Source organism: Hipposideros armiger, unplaced genomic scaffold (genome assembly GCF_001890085.2).
Source record: "Hipposideros armiger isolate ML-2016 unplaced genomic scaffold, ASM189008v1 scaffold_157, whole genome shotgun sequence".
Classification (NCBI taxonomy): Eukaryota; Metazoa; Chordata; class Mammalia; order Chiroptera; family Hipposideridae; genus Hipposideros; species Hipposideros armiger.
In genome coordinates this window covers 3401754-3425822 of record NW_017731507.1, presented here as the reverse complement: position 1 = coordinate 3425822, position 24069 = coordinate 3401754, and the positions used below count along the sequence as shown (strand labels likewise).

Below are 24069 nucleotides of genomic sequence, written 5' to 3'. Positions count from 1 at the left end.
ATCATACTGATCACTTCTTTAAGGAATAAAATCAATAATGTGGTAATAACACTGTATAGAGCTAGGTGGGTACTGTTGAATAACTATGATGTACACCTGAAACTATTATAATATTGTATGTTAGCTGTATTTTAATTTTAAAAATCTTTAAAAAAATTTTAAAAAACCAGACTGTGACCAAGGGGTGGAGTTTAGTTTAAGTGCAATGTAGCTATTGGGTGATAAAAACACCCTTCTACTCATCTCTTTCAGCATGCAGGAGCCCAACGCTTGGGAATGCTAGTGGATGCATTCCTTAACTGGCTTCCTTCTTTGGGGAGGAGAGGAAACCAGAGGGTTTTAAAATGTCGCCAATATATGACTTACCCGTATCCTGAGCGGGATAAATGACTTCCAAGAGTTTAAGCAGCCAGAAAGATTAATAGCTAAGTCAGAGCTGTGGGGTTTATATGAGTTCTTAGTGAAAGATACAGAGGGTGGGGGTGGGAAAAGACTTGATAACTTTGCTTGAAATCCTCTGGGGGCAAAAAAAAAAAGGAATAATAATCCTACCAAGAACTCCAGACAGTGAAATAGGATCAACATCACTGGAGAAACAGGCCTGGGCTATGGGCTGAATAGAATCCGTGAGCTGAATGACAAAGCAGCGATTCAGCGTGGGATGGGAAATCTCTTCTGACAGTAATTATGTGTATTGAAGGAACAGAACAGGATCACTAGGTGATGATTTCCCCTTCCTGTTGTAAAGGTCTGTGAGCCAAGCATCACCTGGCATGCAGGTCGTCGGAAGTCTTCTGAACAAATGGTGAGGCCCCTGCTCGTCATTTTCAGCAGGTGCTTGGAGCAGGGTAGGCAAGCCCAGCCCTGTTTTATAAGGACTAAAATAGTTTTCCATTTTTAAAGGGTTGAAAAAAATATTTAAAAAAGAAGAGTATTTCATAACATATTAAAATGATAGGAAATTTCAACGTCCACAAATAAAGTTTTATTGGAACATTGCCACGCTCCTTCATTTACATACTCTGCAAGGCTGTGTTTGTGTGATGGAGACAAGGTTGAGTGATTGTGACATGCGGCCCCCAAAGCCTGAAATATTTATTATCTGGCGCTTCACAGAAAAAGTTTGCCAATCTCTGGCCTAGAAAAACTGACACAGTCAGATTCCTTGTGCTTGTACCACCCAAGTTCAAGGTCGATCTTTCTTGTCTGAGCTACTGGAATTCCTGCTAACTTGTCACCTGCTATCTATAACAATTGCTTCTATGAATAAATTGCCCTTATATCAGCCATAGCGATCTTTTTCTAAACAAGTTTGTTGAGGTATAATTTATATACTATTAAACTCACCCATTTTAAGTGTACAGTTCAATAATAACTTGTAGTAAATTTAACAAGTTGCACACAACCACCACCACAATCTAGTTTTGGAACATTTTTGCCACCCAGTAAGATTCTTTGGGCCCATTTACAGGTAATCCTCCCACTACCCCACCCCAGCCCCAGGTGACCAAGGTGACTACTTTTCATGTCTATAGGTTTGCCAGTAGCAATATTGCTCCTGACCAACCTCTCTGCTTCATCTGTCCCTTGCATGTTCTCAATACAGAAGCCAGGGAACCCCTTTTTAGCATAAATCAGACTCAAACCCTTGCAGTGACTTCCGGACTGACTCAGCATAAAAGCAAATGTCCTGATAATGCCCCGAGGCCCTTCATGACCTGGCCCTGTTACTTCTCTAATTTTCTCTCTTACTCTTCTCTCTATTAACTCCACTGGCCCGAGGCTGACCTGCCCAGGACCAGAAGATAAACTGTTGGGAACGTTTCCACATTGGATGTGGAGTCAGGATACAAGGACAATTAGGCTTTCCTCAGGGGAGACACCTTACACGTCTTCAGTGTGGGGAAGCCACTGGGTCCCAGGTCAACTGGATGCCCTAGCTCATTGTTGGAAGCTGACATTATTAGGAACAATAACTGTTCCCAGGAGTAATTGGGATGCGAGGATATGAATGGGCTTTTGCTCCATTTATGCAGATGGCAAGGGATTTTCTCAGGGATATAATTTTTAAGCTCTTTCTCTGTCTGTCACGCAGAGACTGAAGGAGGGTAAGTTTTGTTGGGGGAGGGATAGATGGTTGCAGAGCTGATGCTCTCATAACTGCCAAGTTACAGGCTTTCGTGATGACATGTGTGACCTTGGAGCTGGATGGTGACCTTGTATCAGAAGAGCAGTTATCTGCTCCGGTGTCCATGGGCATCATGACCAGCCTGCCCAGGGCTGGCTAACTTTGTCCTTTGACCTACAGGGTGAATAGTGACAACTTGGATGAGTTGTTGTTTACCTTCGTGCATGTAGGGTTTTTAAGTGGGCTTATGTGTCAGATGATGGTGGCCCACCCTGTATGCTCTCTGCCCACCTCTGAGTTCACCTGCAGTTGCAGTAGGCAGGTCCCAGCACTCTGACAGCTCTCCACCCCCATTGGCCATATCTTTCTGCTCCTCTGCCTAAGGGCTTTGGTGCCTTGGGGCTTGTTTAGTTGTCAGGAAAGCCCGACAGAGCAGGGCATTTAAAGCCCCAGAGGCAACCTTCATCCCAAGGAGAGCAGGAATCAGCAGAGGAACGGTTGATTCTGGGGCCAAGGTAGAACAATTCTTTGGTGCATTTACGTGGGTTCTTAGAGGGTTCCTGGTGGCATTGTGCCCAGTCACCCACTAGGCTCAGCTCACTCACTCTTTATCGGCTTTTCTCCTTCCTTGTTCCACTCTCTTGCTCTCTCAGTTGTATTTCCTGGGATCATTTTCCAAAGGAACTATGCATACCCAACCTCTTGTCTCCATTCTTGTGGAAACCGAATTAGGGCAGCGTGGCATGTGGGCACAGGACAGAGTCAAAGCTGCCACTCATTGAACATTTGCTGTGTGCTAGATCCTTTGCTAGTCTCTCTACATACATCAATCCAGATAATGACCTTTAAAGGCCAATAGTATCCTCCCTACATGACAGATGGTAAATTAAGGCACGACAAAAGCCTAAGCAGCTCTCTGAGGTTCCCCACCCCACCTCCCTCTTTCTCATGACAACACATCCCTTCCTCCGACACTGATGACAGACAGAGGCACTTTAATAAGCTTTACTAACTTCCTTCCCATTGACTCACGGTCCCTCTGAGTCACCCATTCTTTCTTCCTCTCACATGGTTTAGGATGTGAAGCTTCTCCAAAGGAAGTAACATGAGTCTTGAGGGCAGGTGGTCCTGGGTTCTCTTTGTGAGTTCCACTTAAGAGTTTCTGATGTTGCCCAGGTCTTTTTATGTTTCTGGGCCTTGATTTCCTCATCTATAAAGTGGGAGTGATGATGCCTTAACATTGTAATGATTGGATAATGTTTTACTAGCTCTATATCTGCACAGCCTGTGTAGTGACTGTTTCCAAGGAAATGTGCAATCGACATCAAACACTTCATGACTATGAGCTTTACTTTTTTTTTTTAAAAGATTTTATTGGGAAATCGGGGGAGGGAACAGCGTTGGGGAATCGGGGAAGGGGAACAGACAAGTTGCTGTGCTTTTGTTCTTCTGTCTAGTTGTGGAGGACTTCGCTTCACTGGCCCATGTTGGTATTATCATTGCGCTCTTCCCGGCTAAGGCAGTTGCTCACTGGCCATTGGACGGCATCTCCCAGCAGCTCACAAAAGCTCACGCTCACGGTCTGCTGCCGGCCAGCCCAACTGCAGCCTATGCCGTTGCCAGTGACTCTTGGCAGCCCAACTCCAGGAGGAGCTGTTGTTCACCATCTTAGCTGTAGAGGGCGCAGCGTCACTGGCCCTCATGTGGGATCTGAACCGGGGCCCTGCTGCTCAGAGCTGGCATCCCAAGCCAACTCTTAATCAACACACCACTCTGCTGGCCCTGAGCTTTACTTTTGCATTTGGCTCTTTTCTTCCTCTGGATCTTAATGCCATCAATTACATTTGCTTTCTTGTGTCTTTATTCTCTCCCTCTCAACTGTTTCCTTTCTCACATCTTACAAATATACTCGTCTCTCCTATCACCCCCTCCAGCAACCAATAACAAACTCTTTACTTGTCACTCCATGTCATCAACAAAGCAAATAACATTCTGCCACATAATCATTGAAATGTCTATTTATTAATAAGTTGTACATTTATTTTTTTAAAGATAGAACATAAAAAATCAGGTAAGAATTATTTGCATAAGGTATATGGAAATCAACCTATTAAAGTTCAAATATTGGACAGAGGCAGAATATAAATTACACATACCGTTTAAAAATTACAGGAAATGATATTATAAAGAGCACTAAAGGCCACTTGTGGAATAATTGTGTTCCCATGTAAGCCAGAATGTGAAGAAAGCCTACGTGTAGCATGGAGACAAATTCAGGGAGCAAGGCACCAGGATTCTATGCTGTAAAAGGGGGTTAAAGAAAATACAGTCCAAAATCAAACACAATGGATTTGTGTCCTTGGAAATTTGCTCTTCAGAGTTTGGTGTTTTCCATCACCGCTACATTAGAAAGAGAAAAAAAAAAAAGAAGAAGAAGAAGAAGAAAATAGCATATCCGGTTAGAAGCAATGTAGAGAGCGCTTTTCTCTTTTACACAGGGAATGATCGACAAATTTGGTGACGCTGGCCCATCTTTTCTAAGGTGACTTTCAAGATGGAGCAGAGCCTGCCTCACGTCTCCAGCAGCAAAATCTCTGACGCTGGACAAAACGGCTGCCACCAGTCTTGGAACTTGGCCTCCCAGGAACTTACTTAACCCTTGTCACAGGAACTTGGAGGGTGGAGCTGCTTTTCCTTCCTCCGTTGAAAAAGTATTAAGAGGGGAAAAAAGGGCCCTTTACCAGATCAGGTTGGCTTCCACTGGGAACCTTGATCTTTTAATATCAAGAGAGAGAAACACAACTGTTCTGTGTATTTGGCCTCCCAAAGAGCGTTTCTGAAGACTCACCTGTTTCTGCAGGGTTTCAAAGACCTGAAATAAAGGTACAGTCTAGAGACAAAAGACCAGTCAGGAGGAACATTATTTGAACTTGTTCTGTTAAAACAATGACAGGAGATCCTCGGGGGCCAAGAACAAGGGGCACTTATGGGATTATCTGCAGCTACACCAAACTCCAAAGCTAATGGATCCCAGCAAGAATCAGATGAATAATTTATGTGGCATTCTTTTCTGCCACTGACAGCTGGATTGTGAAACCACCCAAAGGAACAGGCAGGACTCACCAAATAGCTAACTGGGCGCAGCTGGTGCAAGACTCGCTCCGTTCTCCAGGGAACCAATGGGCCTGTGGTTATTTTACTATAAAGCTGACTGGGAAGATGTGGGCAAGGCATGGTGGAGGGCCACAGGGCACAATTTGGGAGCATTTTCCATTGACCCGGGGAACTTGGGGGTGGGGGCAGAATGAACCTTGGAGGTACACGTGCTTTGGTTATGATCCCAGCTCTACTTCTGATAATGAGTGGCCTTTGGCAAGGCATTTTCCCTCTCTGCTTGTTCCTCCTCATCTATAAGATGCAGACAATACACTTCCCTCGTGCGGTTGCGACGAGGACTGCATCAAGTCAAGAGACAGAACTATCATGTCACATGCAACTCATAAAGAGAGCTCAGAGTCAGTTTCTCCTCCTGGCTTCCATCTTGTGGGCAGAGGAGGAGAATGGAACATTGAAAGAAAACACTCTGTCAGTTTTCATTACTCTTAGGCATCAAATTGCAGTTCACTTGACAAGTCTAAGAGGAATGACAAATATATTCTTAAGCACTGGGCTAGGCTTTTGACCGACATTCAGGTTATTCTTATATAGAGCCTATTTTGACTTACTTCCCACTGAAAGTTACTTTAAGAACAGTGCTACGTGGGGGCTAAGAAGACTTAGGTGGAATGACAGTCTTTAAAAGTCAGTGGGTCAACTATTGCCATCCGAGAACTTGACCACCTTTATTAAGTCTTAGGAACTTCTGGTTCAGTCAGATTCAGGAGAACTGAACTTTCTGCTACTGGGTTTAACAAGGGCTATTGTGGAGCCTGCCAGGTTCGGGCTAACCTACTCCAAGAGCAATGTAAGTAAAATGTCTTAGGCTGAATCCTGTTTGCTTCTTCGTAGCTTTTGGTGAAGAACCTAGTGACCTGGTTGTGACCTGGCCAAAATGGGCATTCTCCAAAATGGGACAAAGCAGGAGGAACCAGGCTGTGCTCAGGTGAGACCCAGAGATGACAGCACAAAGGGACACCTTTAGTAGAACTGGAAACTTGGGGTCATACAGATCTCAAGAGAAATCACATCCTACTTCCTAAAATCAAACCCATAAACTTTTTTCAAAGAAAAGTTCTGCTAAATTGGCTTATAGATGAGGGTACATGCAAAGCATGATTCTGGGCCTCAGTGAGTCCAAGAAATGGGCTAAAGAGCTGAACCAGTCCACGCTTGGCAGGACAAAGAGGAGACAAAGTAGGGGAGATCAGAGGAGGGGAAGGGGGGAGGGGAAGAAGGGATGTTATTATCTTTCCAAGCCCGGGGTCATCACTCACATTCCAGAGAAGTCCCAACCAATGTGTCCGGTTCAACAGTTCTCGAGTGGCCAGGAAGTTCTCCTTCATCTCCTGGGCTCAATCACAATACTTGATTCTCACTGGGTATTTTACTTTTAGTTTTTGATCCCCAACACCTGGACCAGGAGCTAGGAGACTTGGGTTCTCAACTCACTCTGCTACCTAATCACCCTCTCAATCATTGAGTACGCTTCTCTTCTCTTGAGCCTCGGCTTCCTGATCTAAAAAGAGAGGGGATTGCTCTGGATGATTAGGTCTCTTCTTGCTCTGAGCATCTAAGAGTCTGTGAGTTTATATCTCCCTGCATCTACACTAATAAAGCAAAAGGCAAGTCTCCATGGATGCTGAAGTTGACGCTGTAAAGGCTGGGACTAAATTCCCTAGGGAAGGCTGGAGCAGGCTTGAACCTTTCTTCTGGAAGTCCTCCATTCGTTGTTAGGATGTTGTCTGACAGACAGCATGGCCTGGTGGATTTTCCTCCTTGAAACCACTAGCTCCTTTGTACCAAATTATTCCTGCTACTTGGCTTTACAAAGCATCCTCTGAGAGAATGGTGCAATATCTGGTATTGTATGTCCAATGAAACTGTCACAGCCCAGCCCCCTGGGATCCAACGGTCTTGCTCTCTTCACTCCAACATTCCTGCTTTTCCTCGTTTCAATAAAAAAGTAAGCATTTTAATTTGTACAGATGTGTTTATTTCAAAAACAATTGTAAAAGTGCCCGATTTTGTTATGTACTAATTGGGATTGTGTCTCCACCACTCTTTTTCTGCAAAAAGATTTTTCTAGTGTAAATTTAGAGTTCATAAGTAATACCAAAGATTGAGACAATGGAGTCCACACATACTGTAAAAAAGGAGTATGTGTAACAGTCCCCAGTATATGGCCATCACTGTACTAGGAACTTTATATATATATATATATATTGATTGTCTCATTTAAAAATAAAAACAGGCCAGAAAATCAAGCACTTTTGAATGTCCTGAAACTCCAGTTTATCCAGGTCACCTTTATATCCTTCTTAATTCTTTGACATTTTCATCACTGGTTTCCAAAACCACTGAAGCTATGCAGGTAGCCTGCTTCCTCACGTGTTCTAACCTGAGCATCAGTGAGCCGATACCTGCTGCCTTGTTTAGGGTACTCCTGACTCGGTTTTGAATAGTGTAATGCCAATCACACAAGAGCTATGGGTTGATTTGGAAACAAAACAAAACAAAACAAAACGGTCTTACAGTCGTTTGAAAAGTTCATCCTGAAATAAACATGTCTTCAGGGACAAGTAAAGACCTGGGGTAAACTCCTAAGGTGCCTGGGGTTCAGAAAGCAAGGGAAGTCCTTGTGGTCCTAGGTGCCTTGGAGGCACATGCATGGAAAACAAAGACCAGCTATGCTGCAGCTCTGTCCAGTCGCCTTCTTTGAGCCCTGGATGGACTTCTCTTGCCCCAGAATAATTCGATCAGCAGATCCCACAGGCAGAGTCACACCCTTCTCTTGAAATAGATGCTGTCTTGGCCTGTGCCATAAGCCTCTCTTAGTCACGTGATGAAAGGGAAGTAGCTCAGCTCCTTGCCTGAACCCAAGCCTAGCAGGGGTTTAGAGAAGAGGAGAAATCTATTTTTTTTCCCCAAGAGCCTTCCCCAGAAACTCCAGGACCTCCTTCTCGAACAGCTTATCTGGAGCTATAAAATCCAAAGCATTGAACCCAAACTCAGAGTCCCCATTCAACCCACTCAGTCTTCCCTGGGCTGATGGGGTTATCAGTTTTGATGCAGAATTTTTTACTCTCCCTTTACTGCATGTTCAGTCTCTCAATGATGCCAAGCTAAGAAGCATTGCTGTCTGTATAGCTGTCTTCAGAGGTGAAATCAGACACTTGCCATTCCTTGATAGACATAGTTTGAAGGGACCTCTGATATTTGAGGCCACCAGATTTTTGATGGCAGGAGCTGTGGTTTTCTTAACTGAAATTTTAGTGCATGGTACAGTACCTAACAGACAGCTTAATAAACTAGTAAATGAATAAACAAATTTTTTTATTACACTGTCATTAGAGTAGAATTGACTTGTGAGAATGGTCTTGGCAAATTATGAGTAGATCCTGTTCTATTAGGATTTTCTACAAGTAATTATTTCTTCAACTTACATTGTCCAGGAGGAGTCTTACATACAACAGGCAAGTCATAATGCATAATTGTTGGTTAATTAGCTAATTTTCAACTATTGTATACCTTGAAGTTTTCTAGATATGTTTTTATGAAAACTAGAGCTTCATAACATCAATGTCATGTCTAATCATTCTAAGCTCTCAGTTCCCAGAAAAAGTACAGTTAGTGAATTAGAACTGTCTCAATTTGATGTGGGTTTTTTTTTTCTTTTTCTCTTACATTTTTTTTTCTTAAACTTTTTGTGTTTGCTTGTGTGCTGGTATTTGATAGTCAGGACTCACACTTGATCTCAGGTACTTTCTTCTCAGCCCAAGTAAGGATAACCTTTTACCTCCTAACGTTTGGAAAGTATATTTATCTCATTCATTTTGATCCTGCTGAAACATGACCTCTTAAAATTTTCTTATATCATATTGTGATACACAGATACTGAATACATATAATGGGAGCATCATTTCCCTTGGGAAAAGCATGCCTAGTTTTTATGGAATTGATTTTACAGGATTCTGTCAAAACTGCAATTTCCTGGGTGAGCTTCCTGGTATCTCTGAAATAGTATAATCTTGGGCCACATTATTAACCAACTCTGTAGGATTATTCCATCATGCTGTCCTTCTGTCTGACAAAAAGATCTTTGTGGAAGCACACACTGTTTCTCCCCATAACTTATCTTTAATCCTAGACCTTGAATTTCTGCCTCATCAGTGCCAGCCATGTTGACGATGTTGAGACAACTTGAACAGGTTTGGTTTCCTTTTCTGGAATGCATTATTTTTTTCTTTTTGGGAATGTTTTTTTTTTTTAAGGGAGATAGCAAAGCAAAATATTCCAGAAGACCATTTTTCTCTTCTCTTAGATGGGAAACAATGGATTTTAAGTTTTATCATTGATTCATTCATGAAAAACGTATTTTGTCTTGGCACTGATAATGACCACTTGCTCCGTGTTGGAGACATGCTGGCAAGGAATACAAACACAGTCCCGGCCACCGTGGCCTTATGATCCAGCAGGGAAGTGAGCCTGTCCTCCTATGATCTGGGAAATAACACAAGCTCTCATCCTTTGTAGGTTATTAAAAGAACCTAATGCAGTCAGCCCTCTAACTTTGGATCCATGGTGACTAATTTTAACCTGAGGATGAGAAAGTCTCACTGTTCCAGCTGAGAACTCCACTGAGTTCCAGGCAAATGCCTCTATGAAGACACGGAGGCCAGTAGGTTCTGCAAGAATTTTAACAAGTTAAATAATTGATGCATATGTGGAGAGTTTGATTCATTTTCCTTTTTTTGGTTTTGTTTCAAATAACCCATATAGATATACTATAACATAGTAAGATGTTAGATGGTGGGTGGCTTAATCATTTCTGGTGAAAGATTCCAGGAAGGTCAGAATTAAGAACCAAGCCCTAACGAAGGGGCACAGAGGTTCTTAGGTCACCAACTCCATTGGCACTTTCTGGAGTTGAGGGGAGGACAAATGAGCCATGCCCTTTGCCCTTCATTGCTGGAAGGTTCAAGAGGCAAACCATAGGGGAGGGGCTTTTATGTCTGATGTGTGTGATCATTCTTGTGTACTTCCCTCCTCAGACTTCAAGGTCAACACTCATCCCTACGTGGCACTCTCCATCTAAAACTTCCTTTCTGCCTCTCACAGTGCCTGCCCTTGGCCAGGGACTCCAGACTTTGGTTGTAAATTCCTAAAGTCAGGTACCAACTCCTCATTATTACTGTACTCTAAGCCTTTTGCACGGTACCTCTTGACACACAGGTTGAAAGGACCCAAACTTTGAGGAAGCAGTTCCTCTCTCCAATATAGTTAGTGCAAGACCACTGCATTAGGTAATGATGAAACCATTAACCAGATGTCTGCCACAGGTATGACGGCTCTTGACAAGACTGTGAGGGAGAACGCATGTGACACTTGCAAGTAGATATTCATTTAGGTCATTTCGATCAGCTTGATGGTCACCATGGCGACTATGCACAACCAGCGCCTAACAGATGTGTAAAAAGGGTGAGACAATAATACTGTGGCATAGTCATTTAGCTAATTCAGCTCAAATCTAACAGAACCTTTTAATATCAACATGTTTCAGAGAGTAGCGGCATCTCCTCAGAGGCCACAGCTTATTAAACTTGGGCTTCATAGTAATACTTATACAGTTGGGCAGCGTTCTCCAGACTGCATGCTTACACTTCATCTAGCCTTATTGGTGACATGTGGTTTAAAAAATCTAGAGGAGTAAAAATGGATGGTTCTGGAAATTTTGCCCATTTGCCTATGAATAAATGTTGTCGCTTACTTGTGTTATTTTTTTTTTCTGGGTCCTAAATGCATCAGTAAGCTTGTATTGCAATGAAAGCAGACATCCCCCTCCTGCTGGATAAACTGGGTGCTAAGTACTGTCCACACGACACAGAGTACTGGTATCTTGGCGCTCTCTGGGTCCCATTGTGCAAAGGGCAGAGTGGTGTGGTCAGAGGGGCCCGGGGAATGAAGGGAGTCAGCTGACTGGGCTTTGAGTCTCAGCTTGCCAGGGGTCAATGGAATGACCCCAGCTGGACACAGCTCTTTACTTGAGCCAAAGGTGTCCCCGTTTTACAAAGAAGGCTGTAGACCAGGTAGTTTCTGTGCCTCCTGACTCTAACTTCTATGTGAGACGGATATTGTGTACAAGTACCATGGGGAGGACTATGAGTTGGAACCTTATTTTGAAGGCACTGAACTTAGCTGCTGCCCAGAGGGGCACCCTACTTCTGGTCAATGTCACCATCTTTGGCTACATAAATTGGGAACTACTTTAACTTATGTGTGAGTGAGAGAGTGTGTGTGTGTGTTTTCTTCCAGCCAATTCATAACTCATCTGAAATGCTACACTTGGGACTACAACCATTTTTTACAGATAAGGAAACCAAGGCATGATACCAGACAATGGCAGACTAAGGGGGCAGGGGGGGGGTCTCTTTAAGAGCTTTTAGAAGGTTTTGCCAGTTTTTTCTAATTAGTAATTTTTAAAATTTTTGGTTTTGGAGATGTGATGACGCTCTCACTCCTTTCCTGACATTTTAGCTCAGACGGCCACCTCACAGTTACACAATGCATTTTTGGAGAGAAAATTATTCACTTGCCTTAGAAAATAGTTAATCAATCAGTGGAGTGGTTTTACACAAAGGGGCGGTGATCTGAGAAATAAATTACTTTCCCTGCTTAACCAAACCAAAACCCAAACCGACCGACTGAACAGACAAAGAGCACAATTCATCGATAATTTCTCCCTGTACTGGTCCAATCATGATTAAAAGTAAGAACAGCAGGTAAATGCGTACCCTAGAGAAGATTAGCAGTACCATTTATATAGTGGAAAGTCATGCAAACCATGCTGAAAAGGAAGCGGCTTCGTTGTGGTGACATGGGGAGGAAAAGGCCATGACAAGCCCCTGCCTGGGTGTGGGGCCACCACGCACATGCATGCGTTCAATGCAGCCATTGGTGATCTCACTGGTTAAGTGTCGGGCGTGAGGGCAAGTGAGCTATACAAAGTCTGTCTACATTACAAGGAGGGTCAGCCCATGACCCCTTTTAAATGGGCTTGTTGGAAGGGGTCCATATCGAATCAGAAATCCCGTCCCCTGTGGAGGACAGAGGCATGGAGCCACTGGGGGTGAAGGGGTCTGTGTCCGTGTCTGTCTCACCCTCAGCGAGGTACCGTTTCTCCCTCATCCAGCTCGAGCCCCCATTTGGGCCAAACACATCGTCCCGGTCTTGGGAGATGCTGAAGCCGCTCGGAGACCGTTCCAGCTCCTCGTGGTTAACGGACATCAGGGACAGCGGTGTGTCGCTGTCCCTCGTGACGCTTGGTCTCTGCCGAGGGGAGGCCCAGTCCGAGCAGGGCCCGTGCAGTTCCACCTGGGACTGGTAGCTCACTCGGGAGTCGAGAAGAGTCAAGATAGGCAGGATGGTGGGCCTTTCCATATACGGTGCTGTCGAGGACGAAAGGGTCACTTGAACCTTTCCGGAACTGGGTCCCCCTCGGGGCGGGTTCGCTGGGTCGTGGGCAAAGAACCCATAGGGGCCGACTTTGTCAATGGGCACCTGGTGGAAGCTGTAGGGGGGCTCAGGGCCGCCTGTCTCAGAGTAGTTGCAAACAAGGGTTTGCAGGTTCTCTTTCTCATCCACCTCGGCCGGGGAGGGGGTCCCCTTGGCTGGGAAGTAGTCCGTGACGTGCACCCGCATCCGCTCCATGTGCTGTGTGTGCATGTCCACGAGGAAATCCAGTTTCTTCCCCATGTCATGGACCTGGAAAACACAAGGGAGGGGGGATCACTGCTGTCTCTGGGGGTGGCGTAGCTGTTGTCCGCGTTTGCGCCTCAGAAGGGAAGAGAGCTCTGACATGACCTCGTTGCAGCAGTAGCTAATGATCTCATGCCTCCTAATTCCAAGCCCTGCGCACGTATTAGTGCGAATCTAGAAACAACATAGGCAACCTGAGCTGAGGCTGGAAGCAGAGAGACAGTTGGAGGAGAAGCGTTAGAGGCCTTCCTTGTTCCCGGAGGAGGAGGTGGCCTTGCTGCCGGTGGTGTGGGTTAAGGAGCGGGAGGTCTTGATTTGCACACATCCCCTTAAACAGATTGCACACGTCCCCTTAGACCGATTGCACACGTCCCCTTGGACAGATTGCACACGTCCCCTTGGACAGATTGCACACGTCCCCTGGGACAGATTGCACACGTCCCCTTAGACCGATTGCACACATCCCCTTAGACAGAAGCATGTGGGCTAAGTGTCTGTTTCTCCTATGTGGTGATGGAAGCCCCAAAGATGCAGGGCAGTGGTTAGCAAGAATCAAGCTTCTCAGAACGGGACACCCTACCGAGGAGCCTTGGAGGCCAGTGGGAGCTACCCTGAGACGGGCTGCCATATACTCCTACAGATCAAACGGGGAACTTATTTGCTATTTGTGAGTGCATATACACAAGTGTGCAGGTGTGCACGTGTATGATGCTCTCTCCCTGACAAGTCATACTCACCAGGAAGCACCGCGGGCAGGTATATCATCCCCTTTTCCAGATGATACAAAGCATAGATCCAGGTAAAGGCTAAGATGGTACCCAAGCATTCTTAGTAACTGATACTTACAGAGCAGTTAGTAAGTATCTGACTCGGTTTTATGCACTTTAAAGATATAACTCATTTAATTTTCACGGCCCTATCAGGTGAACACTATTATTCTCTACTTTGCAGGTGAGGAAACAGAGGCACCAAGAGATGAAGGAACTTGTCAAAAGTCCCAGAGCTGGTAAATGGATGAGCTAGATTTTAAAAAAAATATGTAAATTAAAATTTAAAAATGAAAAACGATATTCTTGATATGCCAAAAGAGAATAATCATTCAAATTTCCTCTGTCTTCTCCGGCATAGATCCAATTTTGGGTTATGAATAAAATAAAAGGATTGATAGCAATCCTAAAGGAAACTGACAGTGCTATTTATCTACTATAATGTTCGGCAAATCAGGCTAAAGGGTAAGCTTTATATACCGTGGACATGAGAGGTGAGCAACCATTCACTGTGAATGAATAGCCTTCAGGCCTCTTCACACTGGCCACACACTGGCCTGGGCTTGGACAGAAGGAGGGATAAGGACACAGGAAATGATGGGAATGGAACTAACATTTCTTGGGGTGATACCATGGAGCACATGAAAATAGTAGCTACCATTTTTTGAGTGCTTCCTGTATGCCAGATCCTATACTAGGTAATTTACATGTATCAACTCATTTGATTGTCACAGCAACCTTATGGGGTATTAAAATCTCCCACTTTACAGATAAGGACACTGAGGCTCAGGCCAAGTCATTAACCTACATATGATCACCCAGCCAGGGAATGCTAAATCGGGGATTTTAATTTCCACATCCTTTTTGGAATGGTAGATCACTCCATATCGCCCTATGGGGGGAAAAATTACATTTGAAAATAAATTGTATATACTTGTTTGTGGGTGAGGGAAAGGAAAGACTTACCTGTCTTTCGACTTTCACAAACTTCCCCATCATGCTTTGGTCTTCAGTTTCTGATGTGGATGCTCTGGCGACATACGGTTCATTCCTAGGAAAGAGCCAACAGTTCTGTAAGATTGTTGTTGTCTATTTCTGCTTTGCAAGGTCGCTTCAGCTCAGCGGGCCAAGGTCCCAGGAGCCATCCTTCTCATAGTCAGGCTTCAGTCCCAGGCTATTGGTTGCATGTGCAGGGTGGGGTGTGGGGAAGAGGCTGCCTAATCTCTGAAATTCTATACAGTATCAGTAGTTCCTCTGCTCCATTTTGTTAATAGTGGAAAACAGATGCTGAATCTAGAAAATGATGCGAAAGGTAAGCTGGTGAGAATGGGGCTGAGGTGTGTGCGGACCTTTGCTCTTTACCTATGCACACAGGTGACATCGACCTAAATTCCCGTTAGTTTCAATACTATGACCGTCTGTGCAGAAAGGCACTGTCAGGAGAGCCCAGCTAGTGCTCCAAACCATGAACATCAGCCACGTCCTAGGTACTTGATTTTCTCTGCTAAGTCCTGCTGGCTTCTGCTAAGACCGCCCCGGTCTGTCTGTGGGAGGTGAGGTGGGAAGGGGTGAGCAGTCTTGAATCAAAGCAGATGTCAAAACACTGGTGGCCCATGTGTTAAGTCCAGCCAGCAGTGTTTTCCTTATCCTGCACAGGGTTTAAAAAACAATGACACCATCTAAAAAAATGGGGATTTCATATAAAATCTGGACCTTCAGCTTTTCTTGAAAAATTAGACCATCTGGAAATAGGGTCTTCATTCCTAAAATCAGCCAGAGAAGAACGGACCTCCTTTGGAGGGGCACGTGCCTTCTAGGGCCCCACAGTCCACCACTCCCTGTCCCAGTGCCAGGAGTGATGCTGAAGGTTGATTAAATGCCTTTAGCATCTTGTTTCTACCCTTGTTTTCTTTGTAATAAGGAGCCTGATTGTTAGAAGGTGCACAACATTTCTCCCGCCTGATTCCCTTTCCTCATTTATGTTATCAGCCTTGAAGGCATTTGGGAATGAATAAGTATAAATTCAGGCAGTGCACTTTCTAAAGAGCTGCTCCTTGTGCATCAGGACCTATAAAAGGAACATTTCCCCACATTTTGCTGGGAGGGGGGAGGGGAGAGCAGAGCTGCTGTGCTCAGGGACAAGGGACAGAGTTCTACCTGTTACCATGTTTGGGGGCCCTGACATCTGATTCCCTTCTCCAGTTTTATTCTGGGAGAAGAATCAGTCAATCATGGTGACTATGCACGATAAAGCCAAAACAGCTGCCCAGGAAGGCCTTGCGTCCGCTGACCTGAAGTATTCTTTCCGTTCCCATACAGCTCATAAACCTTCACTTATTTTATAAAAAGGAAATCATTATTTTCATTTTCACTAACCACAAAAAGTGTGTCACCCACATGGTCTGGGTAGAGGGGGCAGTAAGTCTTTTGCACAGAAACCACTCAAATGGTCACACACCAGAACAGGCTTCAAACTCTTTCTCTCCATTTCATTTAGGGGACTGGCGACCTCACCCAACCATAACGGAACCACACTGAGCCTGTCAGCCGATGTCCACAGGCCCCCACCTGGGAGATTGCTGGGACGGGTAGGTGAACGCTGCCCCTTTCTGAGACTTCTTATGTTTTGGAGTAGACGGTGGTCCAGGGGTGAAAATCATATCTATTCTGGAAGAGAACACACCACAAAGGGGGGGATTAAATCACAAAGAGCTTTACCTGTGCAGAGAGGAAAAACATGTATTCTCTTCCCTCGTTAGTCAGGAATGGGTTTGGAATATATAAGAGAAGGGAAAACAGAGACAGAGAGAGGAAAAGAGGGAGGGACAGAGAGAAAGAGAATTTATAATCTCAATACAGTATCTTTTTTCTTCAGTCTGGTGGTACCGAGGACATCTCCCCATCCCAGAGGAGAAAGAGGCAGCCAGGCCCCTGAGGCCGGCGAGGGTCGAGTCTCCTTATTTCCTATAGGAAATGTCACCTGTGCTGCAAGCCTATCTGGTTATCCAGCTCTCATATTCCTCCCCGAAACATCTAGTTAGGCAGTGAAACCCTGCTAAACCCTAGGCTCTGTGCTGCTGTGGCCATCGGAGGCTTCGTTAGATCTGACACTAGCTCCCATACCCCGCTTCCTTTTCTGCATAAGGCCCCAGCTCCCCATCCCTGCAGCTCTGAGCACAACAGGTGACAAATGTCCCCATGGAGCTGCAGGGCTGGGGCAGGGACGGGGTGTGGAGGCAGCCTGGAGGACTCACCACAGGCCCAGGTAGGACCAGGCACCCAGAAGCGGCCATGGATCCCTGGGTCTCGGCAAAGCCGCTGCTCCTCCACCGACACCATCATGTACCAGGTCACCCCTCCTTTGTCTCGGGCCCACTCTAATATGAGTGTAGTTGGGGACATGCCATCATCATCCCAGCACTCAGCCTTCAGCCATGAGTCATGGAAACACATTTGCCAGCTGAATCTCAAAAACAACAACAGTGTAAAGGTTCCCTCTACATTCAGATGGGCCAATATTTTGGAGCTGGGTATGCCCTGGACAGCACGCTCCCTCCATCTCTCAGAGAGCCGTATTTGCATAAATAACAACACGTTAAACTCGTTCACACATCCATCTGTTAAGGAGGCACTGAGCATGATGGTGTGCCTGCCCCTATGCTAGGCAGCCGCAGTCGATATTCCAGTTACAGAAAAAGCAAGGTCACAAATAAGCATGCCTCTAACCCAACAGCATCAATAACTTCCAACTCATCGAGGGTGCTGGTCCTAGGAGCTTTGCAGGACACCCCAGTGGGGAAATATTCAGATGAGGAGACCGAGGTCCGGAGACGCCCGACTCACGTCCATTTGAAATTTCACACAGGTCAGAGTATGAGCTTCAAACAGGACTTTGGTTTCCTGACACCAGTTCTGTGACTCCTGACAGCATATTTTATTTTCTACATGGTTTTTCTTTTGAAAAAGGTATTACAATTCATTAAAGATTCAATAAATTTAACAAAAAAAGTCAGACATGGACTCATCATCTCAGTATAGCTGCTGTAATTGTTTGGGGGCCAGTCCTACTCCATTGCTCTGGGACCCCTATATGGGAGAGGGTGTGTGTGTTGTGGTATTTCTGAGCACACGCATGTGCGTCTGTTTCTGTGGTCATATTGTACATATATATTAGTTAATGTCATCACAAGATCTAGGCAGAATATACCGTATTTCCCCATGTATAAGATGCACCCTTTCTCGAAAAATTTGGGGTCTAAAAACTGGGTGCGTCTTATACAGCGATTGTATGAGCACAAAAACAAGCATGAGAAAAGCAGGAAATGCAAGTAAAAAAAATCTACAACCACTGTATAAGACGCACCCAGTTTTTAGACCCCAAATTTTTCAAAAAAGGGTGTGTCTTATACATGGGGAAATACGGTATATATAATTTTAATTATATATATATACACACATACACAGAAGTATATATATATATATATATGTACGTACATGTATATGTCTGTATATACTATATATCTGAGTGTATTATTAGCAATCATATTATGGATATAGTCACAGGTCATACAATTTTTTTATCTCATGATATACATTTTGTAAATGTCATTTGATGTATACATAACTTTTTAATGAGAGCAGGTACCATTCTTTTCTTGATCCCACTTTATAGCTGAGGAGGTGTAGGTTGTTAGAACAGGAACCTTGTGACCAGTGGGACCTGTTTGACGTCTAGCTCTGCCACCACCTCGCTGGGTAACTTGGGGTAAGTCCTTTGGCCTCTGAGTTTTGGTTTCCTCATCGGGAAAATGGCTCCTATAAGGCACACCTTACAGGGTTATCATGGAGTAGACACATACAGGTAGAGCACCCAGGTGGTCAACAAAAATGGTGGCAGTTATCAGTTGGACATTGATGCTGTGTCCATATTTTTGTTATTGTAAATAACATCCGATGCACATTTTTTTTAATATGGTGAAAAATTTATATTTAGAATTAGCCAGCTGGACTCAGTTTAGATGATTCCAATTTTGTTGGCAACCTCCAAAGGATCATAGCCAGCGGCCAGTCGGCCATCTGCCTTCCCGCCATGAGGCCTGATCAGGGTGTTGACCTTTGCCATGTCAATGTCACAGAGCTTTCTCCCAGCCTGTCTGATCTGGAGCCGGTTGGCCTCGACATCCAGCATGTCTGATGAATGTATTGGTTCTTAAAATTTCTCCCTTGCATTGTGGATTATTTCTGAATGCCTTTCACCTTCAGCTCTAAGGTTCAACTGGCTTTGATTCCTTAGCGGTGAGGAGAGCGTAGTCCTTCAAGATGTGACTGTCTTACCTCGTCTGAAGGTACTTTATCCTGGAAAGCATGTCGAGATGTCCTGCGGAATACTGCTCAATCACATCCTTCACGTCATAAGGCCTCAAAGTCTCCTTGAATTTTTTTTTATAGAGACGGAATTGCAGAATTCTGAAAGGTGAAGTATTGGTGGGTCATGAGTAGAGAGTGAAGGAAGCTATAATGGGAAACTAGCAAACTCAGGGGTGGGAAGAGGTAAAAACCAAGGAGAAAAGGACTTGATGATGGGGAGAATTTCCAACTCTTGGTCCCGGTTCTAGCCCTCCAAACCACACAGGATAGGCTGGTTAGCACCTCTGCCTCATGACTACCTCCTTTCGATCATTTAAATAATAATAAAATCATAGTAAAATAAGAGCTAACATTGACTGAGTATTCATTACAGACATTGAGCTAAGTATTTTATGAACAATCTACTATTGTAATACATAGCTCCACTCTTAGATGATGGAACTGGGGCCCAGAGAGGTTCAGCATCCTCCCCGGGCCATTTGCTAATAAAGTCAGAACTTTCTTCAAACCCCGGGACTGTATGCTGCTGACACAGCTCATGCTCTTAATCATTGTGTCTATATGAGGACAGCTATTCCTGAATAGCCTCCAAATCTTTGGCGTGTGAGCTCCTAGAAATGAGAAACTAGCTTCTGTTCCTTGAGTTTTCTCAGATTCTTAGTAAAGTGGGACACTCAGAATCACAGATGCCAAACCCTCACCCCCATTTTCCGGGAACCAATCAAGTCACCCCAGATGACTAATGCTCCTTGAAAACCCCATCCTGAGGTCAACTCCCACTGAGCACGGCATGCGTTAAAACCCCGAATCACTGGTCAGCGATGGGAAACACTGCCTATCTCAGGCCTTCCCATCTCACACTTGCATAGGTCTTTTTTTTTTTATTGTGCATTCAAAGTTCATTTTGTTTGTCATAACCCACGGCTCCAATCTCTAAACGCTGTTTGGGTATATTGAGTCAACCATCCAATTGACTTGCCATCCGTTTCTAGCTTCATGTCATTTTACAAGTCTGCCCTTTGCGTAACTCCATCTAAGGTAGGTGTCAGCAAACGACGGCTCGAAGGCCAGGTCTGGCCTGTTTTACAGAGTAAATTTAGGTTGGAACACAGCCACAGCCCTTCATTTATGTACTGTCTACTGTGCTACAAAATCAGAGTTTGAAGATCTGCAACAGAGAGACCTATGGAGCAGAAAGCCTAAAATATTTACTATCTGGCTCTTCACGGAAAAAGTTGCCCACCCCTGAACTAAGGCATCAGTGAAAATGCTGAAAAGGACAGGGCAGCAGCCAGACCATGAAGCATCCCAGCAGAGACCTCCTTCCAGGGTGACACAGATTTATCTGTGGGTTTCCTTTGAATAAGATCATTCAACCAGTTATGAATGCAGCTTGGTGTGCTTTATCCAGCTGTAGCTCTGTTACACTGTGCATGATGGTGTCATGAGAAACTAGGTCATGGCTTTGCTGAGGTCCACATATCATAACAATCTTGTGCTTCCCTGATCTATTGGACTGGGAACCTTGCTTAAAACACCATGAGCAGTTCTTGGAGAATCCAACTTATTTTCTAGAATTCACTGCCACCATTGTGGTGGGCTTATAAGCCCATATCCTGATCAAAGTTTGTTTGAAGTATTACAGTAGCAAATCTTTATTTTCTTACAGAATTCTAAAGCAAGACAGAAATAGCCAGGGTAGATTATAATCTCATCTGATATAGACACACACACACACACACACACACACACACACACAATCCTATCATTATCTTGTTAAAAATGAATTAGATGGATGAAAACAGAGGAAAAGCTATTTATAAAGGAAGAAAAATTCATGTCAGTATACCCCCTGTCCCACTATCCTTTAAAAGAAATGGTGGCCAAAGCCAGACAGGAGCATGGCAGTTGCAAATACTGTCAGGAGCCTGTGGGAACATTTTTTTTTTTTTTTTTTTGAGCCATCCTGCCACCTGTTGGCAGCTCAGCGGCAGCTCAGCTTGGGCCGGACATAGAACCGCTGTTGCTCAGAGCTCAAACTCTTGAGTGAGCTCTTAACCAACTGAGCCACTCGGCCGGCCCCGTGGGAGCATTTTTATACCCAGGAGAGCAAGTGTCACCCATCATGACTTGCGAATCTGGGACTCATCTTTTTCTTCAGGCAGCATCCCCCTGGACCTGACTCAGGGCTTCCCATCCACCTTCCCAAAGCCAAGAGCACTTTTCACAGCCATGTCCTGTGGAGTTGAGCTGGGCTCTGGGGAGCTCACAGCAGGGGGGCCTTACCTGACGGCTCGGATGGCGGCCTTCAGGGTGGGGATCATGTCTTCAATGAGGAAGTCATTCCCATAGCCCCTGTCTTCCGCCATGGGGTCGCCTGTCCCGGCATCTGGGAGGGAGACACGCGTGTCAGTGGCAGGCCACAGCACTTGGAAAGGCTCAGGACCTCGTTTAGTCATAGCTATCCAAGCTCAGCTTCCAGGGAGTTTCTTCCACTTCCAGAAGCCACGGCGTGTTCTCCAGCTGGGACGTCATTCGGCCTTTCTTAGCACTCCCGTTCTATTACCCAGGTGTCTGAGGCAGAGGTGCCTGCCGTTCAGGACTGCTAATTGGGGGAGAAGGCTAGGAGGGAAGTGACATGAGTTCCAGGGTTCCCGAGTGGCCCTCTAAGGGCAGCAAAGGACACACATGTGGGTATCAGATAGATCTGAGTTCAGGTCTTACTCTATGCTTGTGGCCTTGGTGGGAGGGCAGGGGTCACTCTTTGAGCCCTGCTTGACCCCAGCTCACCTGGCCCCTCTCCATCCTTCAAGTTCACCTCCATGATAATGCATTTATCATGGCCACCCTTAGGAACTGTGGGGCTATGTCCCAAAGGTCTCTGAGGCATCTGCACAGACAAATGTGCTGATTACGGCCCAGGAGAACAGCTAACTGGATGGGGATATATCACAGAAGCCCCGGGGACCTGGACAGGATGAACGAGAAGTTGGTTCAGGGAGGGTAGGGAACGGGCTACTTTGCGGAGAGGTCTTCAATGGGGAAGGGAGGTAGGGAACGAAGTTAGAGGGTTTGGGAGAGGTGGAAGTGGGGGACTCAGGTTGAGGGAGAAGAAAGGCCTTACCTTCAGAACTCTGCCAGAAAGCGTAGGCTTTCATGCGGAAGGCGGTGCGAAAGCGCTCTTTATTGTTTAAGACAACAGGCTTTGGTTCTTTAGAAGGACTTTCTTCTATGGCATCTACATTCAGAGGGGTAAATAGCTTTCCTTTAGTATTGCTACCGCGAGGATTAGAAAGGCGAACCCGATCCAAGAGACCCAGCTTTTGGCTACAAAATAAGCAAAAGTGAACAATTTTCCTCCTTGAGTGCAGGCTTTTGTAATTCCCCGTCCCTCTCCATAAAGACTCACACATTCTCCGTGAATGGGATGGGAGTGCCCTCAATGCTAAGTCTGATGTAGGTGCTTGGATGGGCAGGGAGGGCTTGCTTCTGATCCTAGCTCAACAATTTACTAGCTATGACACCCTGGGGACGTTTCTTAACTTCTTTGGACTGCAGTTTCCTCTTACACTTAAGAGGAGCTTAAATGAGATACAGGATGTAAAATGCCTCGCTCGTAGTAGCATGCAGCAAAGCTTTGTTCCTTCCCGCGCCCATCTCTTTGGTATCAGTAACTTCCTTTGCACCAGCCCATGATGCCCAGATAGCGACTTACACCCCGAAAAAGACTGATCAAATGTTCCTTGAGCAGAATTGAATGACATAAATTACACAAAGCAGGTATCCTACCCTGGTGTCCACAGACACCTCCCCTTAACCTGTAGAATTGAGGGGGCGTCCATGAGCCTGACTGGGAAAAACATGACCCCTTTAATTTACCAACCTCTAACTGAAATGTAGCATGTCTTTCTATCAGGAATGTAGGTAATAAGCCCCAGGAATATCCTGAATGCCCGAGTCATATCGTGTGGCTTTCCACAATGGAAATCACAGGTCATTTTATGTCCTCCTCTCTCCAGGTATTGCGATGCTGGTCCCTGCTTCAAAATTATGGTAATGTTCAACCTGCCATGAGGTCCTGTCATTAGATTCGTCACAGAGAAGCACATACATGACCGCCTCTCAAATGCTTACATGTTTTGATGATTATGTTTCAATACAGTGTTGGCCTGTGAACAACATGGGTTTCAACTATGTGGGTCTACTGATAGGTGGGGTTTTTTTCAATAAATATGCAGTTGGCTCTCTGTTTCCCCAGGTTTTGCAACTCCAGATTCAACCAACTGCGAATCAAAAAAAAATATTTTGGATTCGTGGTGGGGAGTCCTCAGAGGTTGTGGGGGGCAACTGCATGCACCAATCTTTGCCATTTTGAGCATCTATGGATTTTGGTATCCGAGGGAGTCCTGAAACTAATCCCCCGAGAATACTGAGGGACAACTTGCAGTTAAATTTGGGGGGAGACAAAAGCTAAATGGGGATTTTTGAGTGCCCCGGGGTGCCCCTGACCCCCATGTTGTTCAAGGGTCAACTGTATTCAGTTTCTTTTGTAACTGTTTTTTTTTGTGGATTTAAAATTGTTATTCTGAGAAAGGGTCCTCGGACTTCATCAAACCACCAAAAGTGTTCTTGGCACAAAAAACAGTTAATAAGTCCAACATAAAGTCACCCTGAGACAAAAACCAGGGGCAGTTTTACATCCAGCTGTACCCCTCACCATCTGGGTGACTTGGGGCACATCTGTGACCTTTCTGAGTCTCAGCTACCTCATCTTTAAAATAGGGAGAAGCATTCCTCGCTTCTCCTGGTTGCTAGGAGATGGTGTTGGTCAAGGATTTGGCATAGCTGGCACATAGTAGGTGCCCTATAAATATTAATCTCTTCCCTCTAGTT

The 24069-nt window shown here is 45.1% G+C and overlaps 1 protein-coding gene across 1 annotated transcript in view; it reads right to left on the bottom strand.

Annotated features, from left to right (window-relative positions):
* Window positions 1-4130: 4130 nt before the first annotated feature.
* The window catches only part of KCNQ3 (potassium voltage-gated channel subfamily Q member 3), a 150211-nt gene continuing 130272 nt past the window's right edge, over window positions 4131-24069 (bottom strand). The window contains exons 8-13 of the mRNA XM_019651276.1: window positions 22301-22503; window positions 21463-21565; window positions 19144-19275; window positions 16378-16476; window positions 14776-14860; window positions 4131-13048 (exon numbers count right to left, since the gene is read on the bottom strand). Of these exons, the coding sequence (XP_019506821.1) occupies window positions 12332-13048; window positions 14776-14860; window positions 16378-16476; window positions 19144-19275; window positions 21463-21565; window positions 22301-22503 (1339 nt within the window). The 3' untranslated portion in view covers window positions 4131-12331. The remainder of the gene's footprint in view (window positions 13049-14775; window positions 14861-16377; window positions 16477-19143; window positions 19276-21462; window positions 21566-22300; window positions 22504-24069) is intronic.